This window comes from Salmo trutta, chromosome 15, assembly GCF_901001165.1.
Source record: "Salmo trutta chromosome 15, fSalTru1.1, whole genome shotgun sequence".
NCBI classification, from domain to species: domain Eukaryota; kingdom Metazoa; phylum Chordata; class Actinopteri; order Salmoniformes; family Salmonidae; genus Salmo; species Salmo trutta.
The window spans coordinates 33935374-33958277 of NC_042971.1; the positions used below are offsets into that span (position 1 = coordinate 33935374).

Sequence of the window (22904 nt, forward strand, 5' to 3'; positions counted from 1 at the left end):
TTACAAACTAATTCTAATCAAGCAAGAACAGAATATCAGTGTTTCCCCTTGGATTTTTTTCCCAGCAGCACTGGCAAAGTTAGAATAGGGAGTGGTGGGGGGGGGGGCAACGGGATGTTTTCTGTCCCAATTTTTTGCTGTTAAAGAATTTCCTGCAATTCTACACATTTTGCAAGGGCTTATGCTATCTGAGTGACTCAAATATAATTTAAAAAATTATATGCACTACCGTTCAAAAGTTTGGGATCACTTAGAAATGTCCTTGTGTTTGAAAGAAAAGCAAATTTTTTGTCCAATAAAATACAGCGTAGAAATTGTTAATGTTATAAATGACTATTGTACACCTACTATTGTAGGCGTACAGAGGCCCATTATCAGCAACCATCACTCCTGTGTTCCAATGGTATGTTGTGTTAGCTAATCCAAGTTTATCATTTTAAAAGGCTAATGGATAATTAGGAAACCCTTTTGCAATTATGTTAGCACAGCTGAAAACTGTTGTACTGATTAAAGAAGAAAACTAGTCTAAAGAAGGCCAGTTTGAGTATCTGAAGCATCAGCGGGTTCGATTACAGGCTCAAAATGTCCACAAACAAAAGAACTTTCTTCCGATACTCGTCAGTCTATTCTTGTTCTGAGAAATGGAAGGCTATTCCATACGAGAAATTGCCAAGAAACTGAAGATCTCATACAACGCTGTGTACTACTCCCTTCACAGAACAGCGCAAACTGGCTCTAACCAGAATAGAAAGAGGAGTGGGAGGCCCCGGTGCACAACTGGGCAAGAGGACATGTGCATTAGAGTGTCTAGTTTGAGAAACAGACGCCTCACAAGTTCTCAACTGGCAGCTTCATTAATAGTACCCGCAAAACACCAGTCTCAACGTCAACAGTGAAGAGGCGACTCCGAGATGCTGGCCTTCTAGGCAGAGTTGCAAAGAAAAAGCCATCTCTCAGACTGGCCAATAAAAATAAAATATTAAGATGGGCAAAAGAACACAGACACTGGACCTCTGCCTAGAAGGGCAGCATCCCGGGGTCACCACTTCACTGTTGACGTTGAGACTGGTGTTTTGCAATCTAATTTACAAAACGTATTCACACCCCTGCGTCAATACTTTGTAGAAGCACCTTTGGAAGCCATTACAGCTGATTAGAGTCTGGGTAAGTCTCTAAGACCATTCCACACCGGGATTGTGCAAAAACATTTCATTATTCTTTTCAAAATTCTTCAAGCTCAGTCAAACTGGTTGATCATTGCTAGACAACCATTTAAGGTCTTGCAATAGATTTAAGTAAAAAACGGTAACTCAGCCACTCAAACATTCACTGTATTATTGGTAGCAACTCCAGTGTAGATTTGGCCTTGTGTTTTAGGTTATTGTTAAGGTGAATTGATCTCACAGTGTATGGTGGAAGACCGACAACCAGGTTTTCCTCTAGGATTTTGCCTGTGCTTAGCGCCATTCCATAAATGTTTTTATTCTGAAGAACTCCCCAGTTCTTAACAATTACAAGCATACCCATAACATTATGCAGCCAGCACTATGCTTGAAAATATGGAGTGGTACTCAGTAATGTGTTGTATTGGACTCAAATATAACATTTTGTATTCATAACAAAAAGACAATTGCTTTGCCACATTTTATGCAGAATTCATTTTGTGCCTTGTTGCGAACAGGATGCATGTTTAGGAATATTTGTATTCTGTACAGGCTTCCTTCTTTCACTCTGTCAATTAGGTTGCAGAGGAACTACAATGTTGTTGATCCATCCTCAGTTCTCTCATATCACAAAAATTAAATTCTGTAACTGTTTTAAAATTACCATTGGCCTCATGGTGAAATCCCTGAGCGGTTTCCTTCCTCTCCAGCAACTGCGTAGGAAGGGCGCCTGTATCTTTGTCGTGACTGGGTGTATTGACACACCATCCAAAGTGTAATTAATAACTCAAAAAGGGATGTATTCAATGTCTGCTTTATTTTGTTTTACCCATTAACCAATCTACCCTTCTTTGCAAGGCATTGGAAAACCTACCTGGTCTTTGTGGTTGAATCTGTGTTTGAAATTCAGAGATTCAGCGTCCCATCTGCCTGTTTTGCATGTTATTTTGGCATTAATACATGTCACATATCAGTTTGCAAACAATGGGAAAAAAAAAATATATATAATTGAGTTAACCTCTACGGGATCGGTGTCCCCCCCGGGGCACGGTTGAGCTAACGTAGACTAATGTGATTAGCATGAGGTTGTAAGTAACACAAAACAATTCCCTGGACATATTTGTTATGGACAGAAAGCTTAAATTCTTGTTGATCTAACTGCACTGTCCAATTTACAGTAGCTATTACAGTTAAAGAATACCATGCTATTGTTTGAGGAGAGTGCACAATTAAACTTAAACGTATTAATAAACCAATTAATCACATTTGGGCAGTCTTGATACAACATTTTGAACAGAAATGCAATCCTTCATTGGATCAGTGTAAAACTTTGCACATACACTACCAAATCTAAATTGCACTTGGGCTGGAATAATACATTATGGCTATTTGCATTTCAAAGATAATACAAATACATCTTCTACCAGATCTAATGTGTTATATTCTCTGGAGCAGGCAGCCAATTCCACAAACTTCAAAGTGTTTCCTTTCAAATGTTACCAAGAATATGCATATCCTTGCTTCCGGTCCTGAGTTAGATTTCGGTATGACATTTTAGGCAAATTCAACAAATGTGTGGTTTGGAAGGAATCAGTGACAGTGTGGTCCCAAATCTGGGATTAAGGGGCTATTTTAATAGTTTAAAATGATAAACATTCAACATTGGGAATGCTGTCAATGAAGCATGATTTGTGCCACGCTCAAAACAACTTAACCTGGAACTGCAAAAACTTGACTTCAGTGAGTTGAAGACAAGTAGGAAGTCGGGAATAAACGAGCTCCGAATGGGAAAATACACTTTGAGCTGTCATCCAACTCGGAATTGTAAATCCGGCCTCTTTTTGATAGCTACAACCTGAAGATCAATGACGTCATCATGATTCAACCTTTTTTTCCGAATTTATAGTTGTTTTGAAAGCACCATTAATCCAGAGAATGCCTTGATGACAAAGTCGGATTACAAAATTTGCCCACAAAGGACCACCGCACCTTCCTGTTCAAGTGAGGACGGCACAACAATCCAAAAAAGTCAAAAAATGCATTGTATGCTGCTGCATAAATGATGTAATATGCAAGGGAGAGATGTATACCTTAGATAAAGTAATATTAAGTGTATGTTCTGTAATAATGTTAATAGCCCATATGCCTCACCCTAATAGTCCATTTACCCCTCTTAATTTTTCCTACTGTTCTGACTGTTCTACAGTAGCCTTTAACCTGTTTTAGAGAAATGTAATCATTGAATATTGTAAGAGCTTTCATTGTCTGCGTTACATGCCCCCTTTATTTATCCTACGGTTCAGATTTGGTGCACAGGGAGAACAGTAAGAACGGCCCATGTTCTTAATTCTGTCACTGTACAGTCGCGGCCAAAGGTTTTGAGAATGACACAAATATTAATTAAAGTCTGCTGCCTCAGTTTGTATGATGGCAATTTGCATATACTCCAGAATGTTATGAAGAGTGATCAGATGAATTGCAATTAATTGCAAAGTCCCTCTTTGCCATGCAAGTGAACTGAATCCCCAAAAAACATTTCCACTGCATTTCAGCCCTGCCACAAAAGGACCAGCTAACATGTCAGTGATTCTCTCGTTAACACAGGTGTGAGTGTTGACGAGGACAAGGCTGGAGATCACTCTGTCATGCTGATTGAGTTGTAATAACAGACTGGAAGCTTCAGAAGGAGGGTGGTGCTTGGAATCATTGTTCTTCCTTTGTCAACCATGGTTACCTGCTCAACCATGGTTACCTGCAAGGAAACACATGCCGTCATCATTGCTTTGCACAAAAAGGGCTTCACAGGCAAGGATATTGCTGCCAGTAAGATTGCACCTAAATCAACCATTTATCGGATCATCAAGAACTTCAAGGAGCGCGGTTCAATAGTTGTGAAGAAGGCTTCAGGGCACCCAAGAAAGTCCAGCAAGCGCCAGGACCGTCTCCTAAAGTTGATTCAGCTGCAGGATCGGGGCACCACCAGTACAGAGCTTGCTCAGGAATGTCAGCAGGCAGGTGTGAGTACGATCTTTGTCCCCATGTGCAGTTGCAAACCGTAGTCTGGCTTTTTTTATGACGGTTTTGGAGCAGTGGCTTCTTCCTTGCTTAGCGGCCTTTCAGGTTATGTCGATATAGGACTCATTTTACTGTGGATATAGATACTTTTGTACCGGTTTCCTCCAGCATCTTCACAAGGTCCTTTTCTGTTGTTCTGGGATTGATTTGCACTTTTCACACCAAAGTACGTTCATCTCTAGGAGACAGAACGTGTCTCCTTCCTGAGCGGTATGACAGCTTTGTGGTCCCATGGGGTTTATACTTGTGTACTATCGTTTGTACAGATGAATGTGGTACATTCAGGCGTTTGGAAATTGCTCCCAAAGATGAACCAGACTTGTGGAGGTCCACGATTTTCTGAGGTCTTGGCTGATTTCTTTTGATTTTCCCATTATGTCAAGCAAAGAGGCACTGAGTTTGAAGGTAGGCCTTGAAATACAACCACAGGTACACTTCCAATTGACTCAAATTATGTCAAATCGGCTATCAGAAGCTTCTAAAGCCATGACATCATTTTCTGGAATTTTACAAGCTGTTTAAAGGCACAGTCAATTTAGTGTATGTAAACTTCTGACCTGCTGGAATTGTGATACAGTGAATTATAAGTGAAATAATCTGTCTGTAAACAAGCGTTGAAAAAATTACTTGTGTCATGCACAAAGTAGATATCCTAACCGACTTGCCAAAACAATACTTTGTTAACAAGGAATTTGTGGAGTGGTTGAAAAACCGAGTTAAATGACTCCAAGCTAAGTGCATTTAAACTTCTTACTTCAACTGTATATCGTTTTAAAAGGCAGTAAATGAGGCTGAATGAACTGTTTTGCTGCCAGACAAGGCTCCAGGTGTAGCAGTGGTAAGATGTTGGGACTGCTTTATGTAGGCCCTAACAGTTTGTGGGCACTGTTTGTCACCGTTTTTGTGCAATTACTGTATTGTTTAGTGGTGTGGCTTTGCCACTTTTTTTGCCCCATCAAGAGTTACATGCTAAAAATTTTAATAAAAATTGCCACTGTGATTGACTTTAAGAAATTTCAGCTTTTAATTTTTTAGAATTTGTCAAATTAAAAAAACATATCCACTTTGACATTATGGGGTAGTGTGTAGGACACACACTAGCGGTTCTGGGGGGCCCAGTGCCCCTGTGATAACAATTTTGGACCCCCTTGTGGGCCCCCTAAATGTGGAGTACGAAATAATTTTTACTTAACTAATTTTTGCTATCGTTCTTTTTTTACATCCGTTATTAGACAGTGGCAACGATGATGATTATGAACATGGTCTTTTGCCTGCTAATGCCTGCAATGCAGTGAAGAAAATGATATGACAATAACGTCTAATGTAACTGGCCCCTCTAACAGTACAACTGGCCCCAGCTTGGCCCCCCCAGTTGAAATGGTCTAGAACCGCCACTGGCAGGACAGTGACCAAAAATCTTAATTTAATAATACCATCTGAGTGTTAGCCTAAGTGTTTTGGCTTTGAGACTGTGGGAAAACCTCAGCTGTGTCTGACTGGTGCGAGGTGTGGAGGATAAGAACCACTTGAATCCAATCAAATGATTGATGCTCAAATCAGCATGAGATGCTGACAATACTTTTTTTTCTTAAATAATTTTTTTTCATGTACATTCTACACATTTTAAATACATTGGACTTTTTTCACAGTAGTTACATGGCAAGAATATACAGTGCCTTCAGAAAGTATTCACACCCTTGGACTTTTTCCACATTTTGTTGTGTTACACCCAAGCTGGGGCCAGTTGTACTGTTCGAGGGGCCAGTTACATTAGATGTTTTGTTGTCATATCGTTTTCTTTACTGCATTGCAGGCATAAGCAGGCAAAAGACCATGTTCATAATCATTAGTGTTCCGCGTTGCCACTGTCTAATAACGGATGTAAAAAAAATAACGATAGCAAAAACTAGTTAGGTAAAAATTATTTCATACTCCATATTTAGCGGGCCACAAGGGGGTCCAAAATTGTTGACACAGGGGCACTGCCGCCCCCCCCCCCCCCCCAGAACCGCTAGTGTGTCCTGCCCACTACCCCATATTGTCAAAGTGGATATATGTTTTTTAATTTGGCAAACTTCCGAGTGCTTCCTCATAGTTGGATAGATCGCAGGTTGCACAGTAATGTAGTTGCACAGTTGAATTCCAATATAAAATGAATTCTCAATGTAGAACCAAAGTTCATAACCATCTCCGTGAGAGTTCTCAGTCATTAAGAGGAAATGAGTTTAGTGATATTTGAGAGCTCTGTGTGTGTGTGTGTGTGTGTGTGTGTGTGTGAGAGCATGAGGACTGAATGAGCTGCTCTATGAGGGCCTAGCCCACAGAGTAGAGACACACAAGCCAGCTCCCACAAACCACCACAGCAACCCGCCACCACATAACTTGCAACTCACCAGGGTCTCCATGGCAGCCGGAGCAGGCAGCCAATCAGCAGCAGCGGTTGTTTCTCTGATTTCAGATCCGTGGGAGGCAGAGAGAAGAAAAGGGGGCCCTGTTTCCCCGCTATTAAAACCCGATAGTACAATGAGCCACTGTGTGACTATGTCCGTGTCACAGTGTGTATATATGTGTGTGTGTGTGTGTGTGTGTGGGGCATGTATGGGACGGTATATGTATTAGATTAAATCAGTGACTTGAGAAATCAGTTGGCTGACTGGAAAGAGGAAGTGTCTGACTGCTTCTGCTATCACACAATATCAAAGCAAAGATATCAAACAAACTCACTCTAAAAACAGTATAAAAATGTCATTTTAAAGGATGGTTATGAAATATGGAAATATGAGGACTTTTACAAGAGAAGTTGTCTTTACTCCATACACCAAGTCTACAAATATGTGGTCTAAACAGTAGCAAAGACAGCTTGGTTGTTAATCTTTTAGTAGTTTGATTATGAGCTCCCGAGTGGCGCAGCGGTCTAAGGCACTACATCTCAGTGCAAGAGGTGTCACTACAGCCCCTGGTTCGTATCCAGGCTGTATCACATCCGGCCGTGATTGGCCCATAGGGCAGCGCACAATTGGCCCAGCGTCGTCCGGGTTTGGCCGTCATTGTAAATAAGAATGTGTTCTTAACTGACTTGCCTAGCTAAATAAAAGGTTAAAAAAATATGAGTCAAGCAGAGTTTGCTGAGGATTCTGACCTCTGAACCCCCTTGACCTCAGAGGAGATGAGAACATTAACAATAGAAGATGGGGTGTTTGGCCGGATTCCTGATACGTTCAAAAACTCGGTGACCTGCCCACCCTTGGGTTCCTGTAACAACTCAGCAATTCATCCCCCTCAGGGAGAAGACCACTCCTCTACCACCCCTGGCACATCTAGCACCTGACACACACACAAAGAGCAGCAAGTCAGATCACACACACACACACACCAGATATACAGTCCCCTATGTATTTATTTGGACAGTGAAGCTTACAATTTAGCTCGAAACTCCAGCATTTTGGATTTGAGATCAAATGTTTCATATGAGGCAAAAGTGCATAATGTCACCTTTTATTTGAGGGTATTTTCATACAAATGTTTAACCATTTAGAAATGAAAGCACTTTATCTAGTCCCCCCCATTTGAAGGTGTCACAAGTATTTGGAGAAATTCACTTGTGTATTAAAGTAGTCAAAAGTTTAGTATTTGGTCCCATATTCCTAGGACACAATGCCCAAATCATTGTGAATAGAAACTTGGATGCATTTGCAGTTAGTTTGGTTGTGTTTCAGATTATGTTGTGCACTATAGAAATCAAAAGGTAAATAATGTGTCAATTTGGAGTCACTGAACAGTTCTATATGAATGTGGATGCTACCATGATTATGGATAATCCTCAATCAATAGTGAATAATGATGAGAGAGAAAGTCAGAGGCATAAATATCATACCCCCCCAAAAATGCTAACTTCCCTTGTTATTGGCAATGGTGGAACGTTAGCACGTCTTAGGGTATGATCTTTGTGCCTTTCACACTATTGAGATAATAGGAAACCTATTGAAATCATATAAATATCGATAATAGAACAGACGTGACCATTTACGATGACAGTGGGTGGACCGGCGGCCATCTTTGCAGTAGTAATTAGATGTTAAAATTGCAATTCAATAAAAATGTAAATGGTGTAGCATTCTAAATGGCATTGGTCTGAAGGGATAGATCCATTCTATGATTATATTTCTATGATTGAAATGTCACCCACCCTGTTTTCAAGAGCATGTTGTGTCTCAACCAATTGAGGGCACAACAGAAAAACCTCAGATGATGTAAAATAGGGTCTAAGCTGCAACATATGCATATATGAAAACAAATTTAGTTTACAAGTTTAGGTAATTAACGTTAAAAAAGGTGCTATACATAGGATTTGTTTTATTGTTATTTCAGAAAGTGTTCATAATATACTGCATCTGCAGTAATAGTGGAATGACTGTGTTTCACAGTATTACTTACATGCCAGTGTTGTGATTGGCTGTGATATCTGCCTATTGATTTCTCCCACCTGAGCGGCATCTGTTGTCAAAATGGGAAAGTTGTTCTGACTTTGTAGCTGTGCAATGCATTATGTGCCAGTCTAGAATTCAGCCAATGTCAAATTGATGATCTAAGGAAAGAGAACACGGAGCTGAAAGGTAATGTAGACCCCATTCATGGCAAGGTGGAGGTGGTACAAAGGGATGAAAGGTACTGTAGACCCCATTCATGGCAAGGTGGAGGTGGTACAAAGGGAGAACAAACAGCTTAAAAAGAAACCCTGCTTGATGTACAGTGTCGATCAACACGGGACAATCTAATATTTTCATGGATACCGGAGAAGTCCATAGAATGAGCAGGGGCAGAGAACTCAGAAACACTGATTTTGGAATGAATGAATGATCACTTCCCCACCGAGATCAATGAAAGGAGAATTTTTTTTATCCCATCATGAAGTAAAAGCGTTGCCTGAATCAACGAGTCTCCATGGTGATGGATAAACTTTACATCAACGGGCAATTGTATCGGGACTCTAGAGTAACTCCCTGGCTATTTTAATTTAATGTTCAAATCGGAGTTTGTGTGTTGTAGTGTATCATGACAACTATAACGAATACATGCTCTATTGATCTCCACTTGACAAGGTAAGGGCTGCATATTGCTCAGGTTAATGCATGTAGCCTTACTAACAAAATACATGAGGTTTTTAACTTGGTCAACATAATCATATTTTGGCTTTGACCAAAACGCATTTAGATGAATCTGTAAATGATGGGCAAATAAACATTCATGGATATAGTCTACTTAGAAGGGGCAGGAATAGGAATGGTGGGGGTGTAGCACTGCACATTCAGAATCATATACCTTTTAAGAGGAGGGATGACCTTAATGCATGTGAAATAGAGACACTATGGGCTCAAGTACATCTGCCTCACCAGGCAGCCATATTGGTAGGATGTGTGTATAGACCTCCTAGCTCTAAGGTATCCTATCTGGATGACTTATGTACTGGGTTTGACAAGGCCACAGATAAATACATCTCTGTTGCTATCTTGGGTGATTTTAATATAAATTGGAAGGATCATAATAATTTGAATAGAACAAAATTGATGAGATTTGTTTCAAAACCACAGTTCTCGGCATATGGTTAATGATACTACTAGATCATCAACTAAGTTGGGTCATCGTTCAGACATATGCATTGATCTGATCTTCTGTAATATACCATTGCAATGCTTAAAAGCCAGATCAATGCCAGTGGGCTGGACAGACCATAATATTGTGACCATAACCATAAACACCAAGGTTCCATAGAAACCCCCAAGGATTGTGGTCAAGAGAAATTTTAAAACATTTAATCATGAACTACTTCAAAATGATTTGGCTGCTGTACCCTGGGAGATGATTTATCTAGAGGATGATTTAAAATCACACTACAGAATGTTTTATTGATTTGCTCACTGAGGTAATGGACCATCATGCCCCCAGTAAGAAAGAGTGCACTTGGGGCACGTCCATCTCCATGGATTGATGATGAACTGGGTGAAGCTTTTTCTCCAAGAAATATGGAAAAAGTCTTAGCAGCCAAATCTGAACATAATTATAGAACATTATGTAATTATGCTGTTAAATTGAATCGTAAGAAAAAAAACATTATTTTACAACAATGCTTTTATTGATTGTAAAAATGAGTCTAAAAAAAGTATGGAATACAGTTAAGGGCTTACTTGGTACATCTATCTCATCATGCCCATCTAGTGTGGAGGTTGGCAGGAGAACAATAACAAAACCAGCTGATATTGCCAATCATTTTGCAGATTTTTTTTACAAAGAAAATTGATTTACTGAGCAATAATGTAAACACACATTCTTCCAAACAAGCTATTGTCCAATGGATTGATGATCATATTATGAGCAACAAGACCTGCTCTTTTAGTCAACAAATGGTGTCAGTAGGTGGTGTTAAATCTATTGAAGTCATTACCTGATGGTAAATCCACAGGTTATGATCTTATGGATAATTGTTTTACTTCGCTTTGCTGTCCCCAGAAATACATATTTAATTGCTCACTGGAAAAGGGGATGTTGCAAATGTATGGAAGCATGCTAAACTGCATCCTATTCCGAAAGACGGCAAAGAACCCATTACTCCTGCCAATAGTTGACCAATTAGTGTACTCCCTTCACTCAGTAAAATATTGGAGGTTATTGTGAGTAGACAAATATGGGAGTACATAGAAAAGAATGATCTGATTACAGCCAATCAGCATGCTTATCGCAAAAACCATTCCACTACCACTGCATTGGTTGACATGACTGACCAGTGGCTCAATGCTATGGATAATGGCAGGTTTGTGGGGGTACTATTTTTGGATTTTAGTACAGCATTTGATTAATTTGGACAAAATTAATGCACTATGGTTTTAAGTAGGTAGATATGACTGTACCCAATTCAATGCTAACTGACAGGAAACAGTCCACCTATATCAATGGTTCATTTTCTTTTCTTCCCCTCATGCTTTAAACTGTGGAATACCGCAGGGCAGCTGCCTTGGGCCACTTCTTTATTTAATATATAGCAACAACCTTCCTTATGCCTTATCTGAAACTCAAGCTACTATATTTTCAGATGATACTACAATTTACACAGCAAGACAAGCAAGCTTTACAAGGAGATTGAGAATATTAGGAAGTGGGTTTGCCGGTACAAACTTGTTTTAAACACCAATGAAACCAAAGTTATGTTGGTCTGTTCCACTAGGAAAAGGGCAACACAGCATGGGATACAATTAAGTATGGGGGGAGTACAAATTGAGGAAGTGGCAGAAACCAAACTACTGGGAGTGCAGCTAGACAACTGATTATCATGGTCATCTCAAATAAATCATCTATCTAAAAAAAAATTGTAAAACAGCATGCATGATCAGAAGGATAGCTAAATATTTACCAGGAAAGATTCTTAAGCAAATAACACAATCATTAATTGAGAGAGGTGAACTAGTGTTCTGTAGTCTGAGGAAATGCATCAGCAAGTGAAATTAGGAGGCTACTGACTGCACAGAACAAAGCAGCAAGGATTGTTTAAAGGTGGAGATATGGTTTTTCTGTTGTCATGCACAATGCTCTTGGTTGGTCATCAAGAAACAAGATAATTGAAAAAAACATGCTTATTTTATTTCATAATATACACCATTTAAAAACAGCCAAACTCTATTTACAATGGTATTCAGTTGGTAAGAGACAGACATTCAGTAAATACTAGGAATAGATTGTCCACCATCTATGTGTTATCCAGACAGAAAAGAGAAAATGGGAAAAAGAACATTTCAATTTAGAGCAACAAAGAAATTGAATAATTGAACTGAGCAAACCAGAAACCTTTCAATATATAAATTGAAACAATACTTTAAAACCATTTAAATATAATACATAGGAAAGTTGTGCTGGACTATGGTAGATGAAGAATCAAAATATATTTTTAGACTGAGTATTTATCGGGTCAATATGTTAGTGTATTATGTCTGTTTGTAACAGTGTGTTATGTGAAAATGTGTTCATATTATAAATTGTATTTTAATGTTTAAGGACTCTTGGAAGATTAGACCAAATGAGGACTAAAAGAGATCCAAATCAAATCTAATCAAAATCTAGTGGAAATCAGGTTGAGTGGCCAATGTAGAAATACCTCTGTCATTTCCTGGTTGCTAAAATTCTACATTGTTTTCTTACAAACTGAAATCGAGCGAACAAACAATGTAGGGAATCATTGTACCATCTCTAAATCACTACGAAATTATTTTCAATAACATAAAAACAGCATTTTTACAGCTGTTTGAAGCTGGTGGATCAAAGCCACGAGTAAAAGGCTCAAGTGTGAGTCAAAGCCATATTATAGGAAATGGGATGTGGGGGAGGGGCAAGATTTGTTCTGAATGCAACCAAGTGCTATTGCAATTCATCTAGTTTTCACATTGGGGCGCAATTCAGGGAAATTCTAGGTGTAGCAACTTTAAAGGATTCCAAATTGTCCAAATTTCATTAAAAACATTTTTTTATCCAAGAAATTGTAAAATAGATTTGACAACACTGTTTGTAAGATTTAAATTATATCAAACTAAACCGTTCATATTTTCCAGTGATGAAGACATTGATGTCTCATGGTATGGTGGGGTATGCAAAATTGGTCAACTTTGAGCACTTTTATCTCGTGAATGTTTTGCCATTCAGGTTCAAAAAGTCACTTTCTGACCACTTCTTCCATAGGCAAACATGTATGGAAAGTTGTTTAAATCAAAATGGATGCTGTCAAAAATTGATTGAATTCAAATGGATTTACCCTTTCAAAATCCACATTCTAGCCCAGCTTCTCTCCGCATTGCAAACTCTTCACTTGAGCTCAGCAGTTTAGAACGCGAGTCTGTACTTATTGTTCACACCGTCGGCACAAGCTATGGTCTGTCTCTTTTCCCCACAAACACACATCCTGCCTGCCTGGCTGCCAAGATGACACGCTGATCACCAAGGTAACACCACAGACAGGCCGTTGAGAACAGGCACTAACAGCCTGAGTTAATAGCCAAACAGCTTGACTTCCATATTTAAGCACATTCTCTAAATGGCTGAAATAAATGGGAAATATCTCATTTTAAGTCACAGTCTCCTTACAAAAGGGACTAAGTGATGACATAAGCCACATCAATGATCCTTTGTGGGGAAATGGAGGATGTATGTTGCTCAGAGGACAGCAGCCTCAGCTCAATGTACAGCCTACTGTACTGAGCTGTCAGGGTCAGACACACACCATCACGCTAAGGTCTTACCGCTCACACACACCAAAAATACAGACATACAGTGCACATGTAGGCAAAGTACAAAAACATATTCCATAGACACACACGTTACATTGGGTAACAGCTGGCTGTGTTGTCGGCATACCGGCTAAGCAGGACGGGCCTCGACAGGCCCTGCATTTCTGAGAGAACAGAGACGTGGATAAGGAGACGAACATGATGTAAAATGAATCTCCAGCAACGTGACAAAGATAGGTTTGTTCTCCACTCTTCCAAAGGAACCCTGCTGTAAGAAGAACAGCAGCCACGGTGCGGAGTTCACCCCCGTTCTAATTGCATTAGGCTAACCAAAACAACATGCAATGTCATGGTGCCAAATGTATAGTACACATAGAAGTAGAGATGGGAGTTGGCTGTAGCTTTTGTCATTATTGTTGTTAGTTTGTCATTGCTCGTGAAGAACAGAGGAAGTCTAACAGGCAGGGAAGTCAAAGCAGAAGCACATCCTCGTCTCGCCACCTTTTCTGAGGTGAAATATAACCTCAGCCAAGGTGTGAATCACCATGGAAATCATGCATGCATCTTATCAAAGAGAGTGACTGTAATCCAACTGACCTCATTTTCTCTGAAAAAGACAAGTGACATGAATGAGCAGAAATCCATGGTCTGATGGCTTGGTCCCAAGTCCCATACCATTCATCTGGAAGTGTTTCCCCTATATTCATTTAGCAGTGGCGCACTGCCTAGACTAGCTTTTAAGATCAGAGTGATCTTCCTCAGATTCTCATCAGATTGTCCGAGAAACCTCCAAGGTAACTAGCTAGCTTGTAATCCTGTAAGTGTAGACAACCATATTCATAGACGTATGTAATAACTGTTAGCTAAAATAGTTACATAACACTAGCTAAATAATTATTTGGGTTAATATAGAATTGGTTGGTGATGTCATTGAGATCCCTAAACAACAACAAACAAAAAAGTTTTTCGCCACAACAATTATATTCACAGTGCAGTTATCACAAAACTACCACTAACAGGGCTGGCAGGTAGCCTCGTGGTTAGAGCGTTGGGCAAGTAACTGAAAGGTTGCTTGATCGAATCCCCGAGCTGACAAGGTAAAAATCTGTCATTCTGCCCCTGAACAAGGCAGTTAACCCACCTTTCCTAGGCCATCAATGTAAATAAAAATGTGTTCTTAACCGACTTGCCTAGTTAAATAAAGGTTAAATAAAAATTAAAAACAGGTCCCGATCATCATAAAGGGAAAACATGAACTAATAGGCCTACCTAACGCGACAGTGCTGTAATGTTAGTATGTGAAGATATGGAGCATCTTTCTAATCATTTGTCACAGATATAAAGCGCTCCACACGTCATCATCGTTAACAGTTTGGGGAAAAAGTGCTGATTACATTAAAGTTTGCAGTTGATATGCAGCCATCGTCAATGGCCTACTTGAGTTGGGAGTATATTTGTTAAATTTGTGCCACAACGCGCACTACTGAAACAGGTACATCTTCCTCATCAATATCAATGTTCACCGTTTACTCCTGTTTCAACAGCGATTCCCTTAATAATGGCAGTCGAGACATACAGTTAACAACATTAGAAAGCTACAATTATTTCATTTTTTAACCAGTAGAAACCCACATTTGGAGGAGCTTGTTTTCTTTTGCCCTATGTTTGATTTGTGAGCTCAGCTTAAAAACTTGGTGGGCAGGCTTTTGTTAAACTATGAAACAAATTACAACCCTAGACTAATGAATAAGCAATTTTCCTTCATCAAAACAAATGTTTTTTGTTGCATATTTCAGTCTGGAAACGGCCTAGGTTTAGGGGGAGTTATAAATGTAATGTATTCTAAATGGCACACTATAGCGGTTCGCAAAAAAGCTTTAAATAGACGAGACAAATGTATTATTCCAAACTGTGGTTGGAACGCATATTCCCTTACTTTAAATCAACCAGTCCATTTTGAATTTGTGATAAAACTGTCGTGATTTGTCAAGAAAGGTATCCCAACAGTTCGTTTTTAAAGGTAGTAATTTCTCTAGGCCTAACGGGAGGTGTGCAGAGCGTGTGTGTGTGCTCGTGTAGAGGGAGTGGTCGGATAAAATTGAGTGAGCGACATGTAATGGAGGGAAAAGAACTGATCACTTGGCTAGGTTTATTTTTTGTTGTGAGTCGCTAATGCACATAACAAATAAAAGGAACCATAGACAAGCTTTAATTCAAGTTGATTCTTCGGGAGAAAAAAAATTCACTTGCCCAAAGCCACCTGCGCATCTTCATTGCCCCCTATGTAATTTTGTGATTTAAAAAAATATATATCACAATTTTAACAAAATGTATATACATGTTTTTTTTTTTTTTTTATTAAGTTAACGCTAATCATTTTTTTCCCCATTTGTCACTTTCCTAATTGAGAGGAAGAGTTCAAATTCGCTCGATTTTCAGATGAGTTTCAAAGGAAGAGAACACAATAAAATGTTTATGCATTTTGAAGTAGAATGTCCTTTAAAAAAGTAACTAGAAGTGACCTTCTTACAGTCATTCAACAACTTGGTAGCCTACTTAGTTGCCCACTTTCACTCAAAGACAGGCCTCATGAAACCTGTTCTCAAAATGACTAACTTACGACAGTTTATTTTGTAACTGTTTCCTGCTTAGCCCTCTCAGCAACAGAAATGATTGACTCAAATCAACATTGAAAGTAAGTCTGCATCTGGTTAACTGACAGACCACAGAGTGTATTGGAATTCATGGTCTATTCACCTTATTCAACTATTTGCTCCTGCAAGTGAATGTTATCTTTGTGAAACACAAAGGACATGCTGATGCTGTCTGTCTGAGTGCCAGACTGGATTGTGCCTCTAGAATTTAGATTGTCATTGCTCGAGCACCTGGTCATTAGAGGGATGAGGAAGCTGCACACCCTCTCCATTGTCCCTAATGAACCAGTCATCCATTTCAAGTCCCTCTCCTAGGGTACTTCCCTCAATACATGTGCATCATAGAACTATATACGGGTAAATGCCAAAATAAAATAAACACCAGCATAAAGTGTCTTAATATGACGAGCCACCAAAACAGCTTCAATGCGCCTTGGCATGGATTCTACAAGTGTCTGGAACTCTATTGCAGGGATGTGACACTATTCTTTTACAAGAAATTCAATAATTTTGTGTTTTGTTGATGGTGGTGGAAAATGCTGTCTCAGGCGCCACTCCAGAATCTCCCATAAGTGTTCAATTGGGTTGAGATCTGCTTATTGAGAGACACACACACTATATACCCCTCTTTCAAAGTTACTGAGATTTCTTCTTCTGGCCATGGCAGAATAATGGGAAACTGGGCATTTTTATACATGACCCTAAGCATGATGGGATGTTAATTGCTTAATTAACTTAAGGAACCACATCTGTGTGGAAGCACCTTCTTTCAACTTTGTATCCCTCATTTACTCAAGCGTTTCCTTTATTTTGGCACTAACCTGTAGATACTGCCCCTCTCTAGAAGAACTGCCCCTCCTTACTTTCAGGATATGCTCAAACCCTACTCCCCAACCCGAGTACTCCGTTCTGCCACCTCATGTCTCTTAGCCCTCCCACCCCTACGGGAGGGCCGCTCCCACTCAGCCCAGTCCAAGCTATTCTCTGTCCTGGTACCCCAATGGTGGAACAAGGTTCCCCCTGAAGCTAGGACAGCAGAGTCCTTGCCCATCTTCCAAAAACATCTGAAACTTCAAACAGTATCTTAAATAATCTTCCTCACCTCGACCCCCCCACTTTTTATAAAAAAAATATATATATAAAAAAAATACAGTACAAGTCAAAAGTTTGGACACACCTAAACATTCAAGGGTTTTTCTTAATTTTTTCTACATTGTGTAATAATAGTGAAGACATCAAAACTATGAAATCACACATATGGAATGATGTAGTAACCCAAAAAGTGTTAAACAAATCAAAATATATTTTATATTTGAGGTTCTTCAAAGTAGCCACCCTTTGCCTTGATGACTGCTTTGCACACTCTTGACATTCTCTCAACCAGCTTCACCTGGAATGTTTTTCCAACAGCCTTGGAGTTCACATATATGCTGAGCAGTTATTGGTTGCTTTTCCTTCACTCTGCAGTCCAACTCATCCCAAACCATCTCAGTTGGGTTGAGGTTGGGTGATTGTGGAGGCTAGGTCATCTGATGCAGCACTCCATCACTCTCCTTCTTGGTCAAATTGCCCTTACACAGCCTGGAGGTGTGTTTTGGGTCATTGTCCTGTTGAAAAACAAATGATAGGCCAAACCAGCCCAAACCAGATGAGATGGTGTATTGCTGCAGAATGCTGTGGTAGCCATGTTGGTTAAGTGTGCCTTGAATTCTAAATAAATCACTGACAGTGTCACCAGCAATGCACCCCCACACCATCACACCTCCTCCATACTTCACAGTGGGAACCACACATGCGGAGATCATCCAGTCACCTGTGTAACCTTTAACTAGGCAAGTCAGTTAAGAACAAATTCTTATTTACAATGAAGGCCTACCGGGGAACAATGGGTTAACTGCCTTGTACAGGGAGGGGCAGAATGACAGATTTTTACCTTGTCAGCTCAGGGATTCGATCCAGCAATCTTTCGGTTACTGTCCCAACGCTCTAACCATGAGGCTACCTGCCGCTCCTTACATGGCAGTTGGAACCAAATATCGCAAATTTGGACTCAGACCAAAGGTCAGATTTCCACCGGTGTAATGTCCATTGTTCGTGTTTCTTGGCCCAAGCAAGTCTCTTCTTCTTAGTGTCCTTTAGTAGTGGTTTCTTTTCAGCAATTTCACCATGAATGCCTGATTCACACAGTCTCCTCTGAACAGTTGATGTTGAGATGTGTCTGTTACTTGAACTATGTGAAGCATTTATTTGGGCTGCAATCTGGGGCTGGTAAGTCTAATGAACTTATCCTCTGCAGCAGAGGTAACTCTGGGTCTTCCTTTCCTGTGGCTGTCCTCATGAGAGACAGTTTTATCATAGCACTTTGAGAAATTTTTAAAGTTTAAATTTTCCAGATTAAGACATGAAGGTAAGTCAAAGTAATGATGGACTGTTTCTCTTTGCTTATTTGAGCTGTTCTTGACATATGGACTTCGTATTTTACCAAATAGGGCTGTGTTCTGTATCCCACCCCTACCTTGTCACAATACAACTGATTCGTTCAAACACATTAAAGAAGGAAAGAAACTCCACAAATCAATTTTAACAAGGCACACCTGTTAATTGAAATGCATTCCAGGTGACTACTGGAAGCTGGTTGAGAGAATGCCAAGAGTGTGTAAAGCTGTCAACAAGGCAACGGGTGGCTACTTTGAAGAATGTCAAATATAAAATATATTTTGATTTGTTTAACACTTTTTTGGTTACTACATGATTCCATATGTGTTATTTCATAGTTTTGATGTCTTCACTATTATTCTACAACGTAGAAAATAGTAGAAATAAATTAAAACCCTGATGAGTAGATGTGTCCAAACTTTTGACTGGTACGAGATATATATATATAAATAAATAAATAAATAAAAACGGGTGGGTAAATTGAACTTGCAATTCACCCAACTTCTAGCTCTGACTCCATGGACATTATTAAAGGAAAAATGTACTTTCTATGCCTGTGATATGTGGTTGTCACACCTAGTTATCTTAAGATGAATGCACTAACTGTAAGTCGCTCTGGATAAGAGCGTCTGCTAGATGACTCAAATGTAAAAATGATTCAAATGTTCAGTTGATCTTTTCCTTGCTCTCATTTAGTCATGTGTGAACTGCCCTGTCAAACATTCCTTGTGACTGACAAAACCAGAGCAAAGTATTGCCTAATGAAGCCCAACAACCTGAGTAAATATTGACAAACTCCTTCAATTCAAGGATGTAATGTGGTTTTACCTGCTATTGTGGAATTTGGTGCAAAGGTTAACACACTTCCCAACAATCTTTACTCTTAATCTTTACTTCACAACCACAATCTCGTTCACTTATTATGCACTGTCATACAGTGCAGGCCATAGGCTAGTTATAGAGATGGTGCAACACCTGTCATCCTCTCGTGATTGTCTTATCAGTGCCATTGCCATAAAACTTTGACCCCACAAATAGCACCTTCCAGTGCTGTGTAAACCCCAACTGATGTGACCAAGAAAATGAATATCTTACCTGAAGAGGAGTCTTCATGGTCGGAGCTCAAGTAGCCTTCACTGCGTCTGTCTGGAGTGCTGCACCCGGAACCACCGGTAAGGGATGCAATGAAGGGCGCAGGTATGCAGGAAGGAGACTGCCTTCCATCATCACTGGAGTCGAAATCTCTGCTCTGGCGGAATGGGCACAGGGTGTCCGGGTAGGGTTTCGACCTCTGGCTGTCTCTGGTGGTGGTTTTGGGGGTCACCAAGTTGCTCTTGACGAAATTCTCATTGAGCTCAGCATCCTCGTATTCATGGTCACTAGCCTCCCTGCTGTTGCTATCAGTACCGGAATTCAGTTTCCCTATTATGCGGCCGATGCAGTTTCCATCAGCTTGAGAGAGCCCTGATAAGATCGTATTCCCTTGTTTCTGGATGCTTGGCTTTCGCGGGGGCGCGGGGGGGATAAGTTTACCTACCCTACTACTGATCCTGGTCGGCGGCTCTGGTTTGCTGCCTGGCGTCCGTACTTTCATGCTTGCACTACCAGGCACTTTCATACTTTCGCCGTCTACTTTTTCATTTTCCCATTTCCTTTCTGTTTCTGTCTTTGATATTACAGGTTCAACATTCAAGTTTTCGTCTTTAGTGTCTTCCCACCTTTCCATGCCATAACTTTTCTTCTGTCTAGCGATGGTGGTCTGTAGGTATATCACCTTGAATTTCTCCTCCGACAGCGCCTGCTGCAGCGTTTTGAGATTCGCTTTACGTGTTTCTAGCTCTGTCTCAACATCTTCCACAGACGTTAAATCCATTTTAGGTGCTTCCACTTCAGGAAATTCCTTTTTCCAATGTTTTTCGAATTCCTCTTGCTCCCACATCTTGTCTCCTGCGAAGATCGGCGATTCAGTGTAATTGCCCCTTGAGGAAATTGTTCCCTTTACAAACAGTATTGATTCTGTCGCATATGGAACCTTTTGTTAAAATTCCCACAGACTCATTCCATACTTGCCACTTCGTTGTAAATTAGCACACACACTTGTTAAATCTCCAACGCAATCGCTTGATCAGTTTGGTATATCCAAATAAAAACTTTCGAGTTCCGGTAGATAGGTGGTGACGTAAACCAATTAAATGCGACAGTCGTATGGCGCGTTCAAATCAACTGGGAATTGGAAACTGGGAAATCTCCGACCGCCGACTTTAGTGCGTTCAAGTCAACTGGGAACACCGTAAGAAACGAGTCCCGAGTGGGAGAAATCATTTTGAACGGTCATCCAACTAGGAATTCCAACTCGGGACACTTTCTAGAGCTCCGACTTTTCTACTTGAAGTTCACTGACGTCATGATTTTACCTCGTTTTTTTCAGAGTTGCTATGTCTTGAAAGCACCAAAAGTGATGATGGAGCATTCTTTTTTTTTATATGGAATGTAGCAGATTGTTTACCTGTGACCTTACCTGCATTAGATAAAAAAGCCTTTTGAACATTCAATCATAACTGACCTGTTCTCACAATAGGAAAACAACTGTTGATGTAATTGTATAATATTACATAATTATGATATTTTAGAATAGGACCTACGACGTGTTAGATTTTATTTTATCAATAGCCTAAACCAAGACATTCCTAAATAATTTCCTGGTCCGTCTGCTTCAGTGCGGTGTTGTGTTCAAGACCACCTAAAGCGAGACCGATTCAACACTAAGACTGGAGACAATTGAATCAGAGTCAAGACCAAGACCGGAGGGGGGGCGAGACCAAGTCAAGACCGAGACCGGGAGGTGGTCAAGGGGACCGAGACTGAGTCAAGACCGAGACCAGAAAAATGTGAGTCCAATTCAAGAGTCCAGTATTTCTGTGTTCATATTTCAGAAGAACATATGTATTCTTTTGATATTCAGAAGGGTGAAAAAATGCATGCTGAGGGCAAATAAAGCCACTCTACAAATTATTACTAACCCAAAGACAATGGGGGACAATGAGGGCCTTCTACACCTTCAGAGAAGGGTCAAGGATTTATAAAATAAAAATAATAATCATTCTAATTGTATTATTATTTTAAATTATGTTCTGATTCAATCTCTTCAGTTTTTCTTAGAAAGGAAAGTGTTAACACTGAAGTTAAAAAAATATCCAATCAGGATTTCTTTGGTCTTCTCTGGGGAGATAAATCTGGCTAGCTAACTCAGCCATTGGCTAGGCCATCAGAAGCTAGATTGAAGGCATCTGCCATTCAACTGTATTAGGGCAACATTTGGGAGTGATATTTTGACTTGGGTAGGACCGTTTTTACAAAAACGTTTGGAAACTTCTGCCTTCTCAAAAGCCAACAGGTCACTGTGTAATAGCGAGCAGTATTTTTCCCACTGTCTAGCTAGCTATCTTTTGTTGTAGGCTAGTTTGCAGCAGGTGTTAACAAAGAGGATGTTGCTAATTTGTTAGCTTCTCCCTTTTCGATAATAACTTTCAACAAGAAGTAACCGTTTACTGCAGGGGGCTAGATCAGGGTCACAGAGAGGGATTTTTTGCAGTCTTAAACAAATCTACTTTAAAAAATGTATACACATGGTTATGTTTTTTTGAAGACACCTGTACCATGTCAGATGAAGAGTGGGATGCAAACTAAAAATGTACTCCATTTTTAGTTTGCATCCCAATATTACACTTTATATACATCACAGGAGACTGAAATATAACATAATTGTTTGACATAGAAATACATTGGATTTTCGTTGTTAATTATTATTTTTTATTAATAGTGAAATTATGAAAAATATTAATAACATTCCACCCATGAGGCCAAAAGGGTACTTTTGGTCATTGACCATTACAGGAAAGGGTTGTTTCAAATCATCACATGGTGAGTGGAACTTTGTTTTTTGTAATTATAATAATAATTGTAATAATTATTTTGTTTTTGCTCAATCTGATTGGGTGGGCCTGGCAGGGCCTTACTCCCTAGTGGGTGCGCCTGTGTCCACCCAGGCCCACTCATGCCTACGCCCCTGATGCAAACAGCACATGACCTCTGAATAGCACATCACAAATATTCTACTAACCAAGACTTCGGGACAAACTTTTTCAATACCTTTTTTGCATACCCAGTCAGTGGTGTAAAGTACTTATGTAAAGATACTTTAAAGGATTACTTAAGTAGTTTTTTGGGGTATCTGTACTTTACTATTTATATTTTTGACTACTTTTACTTCTCTACATTCCTAAAGAAAATAATGTACTATTTACTGCATACAT

General features: G+C 39.7%; 1 protein-coding gene across 1 annotated transcript in view; it reads right to left on the reverse strand.

Moving 5' to 3' along the window:
* The window catches only part of LOC115148277 (active breakpoint cluster region-related protein), a 210653-nt gene extending 189856 nt beyond the window's left edge, over positions 1-20797 (reverse strand). Inside the window, exon 1 of the mRNA XM_029690221.1 lies at positions 19687-20797. Coding sequence (XP_029546081.1) covers positions 19687-20530 — 844 coding nt within the window. The 5' untranslated portion in view covers positions 20531-20797. The remainder of the gene's footprint in view (positions 1-19686) is intronic.
* Positions 20798-22904: the final 2107 nt, after the last annotated feature.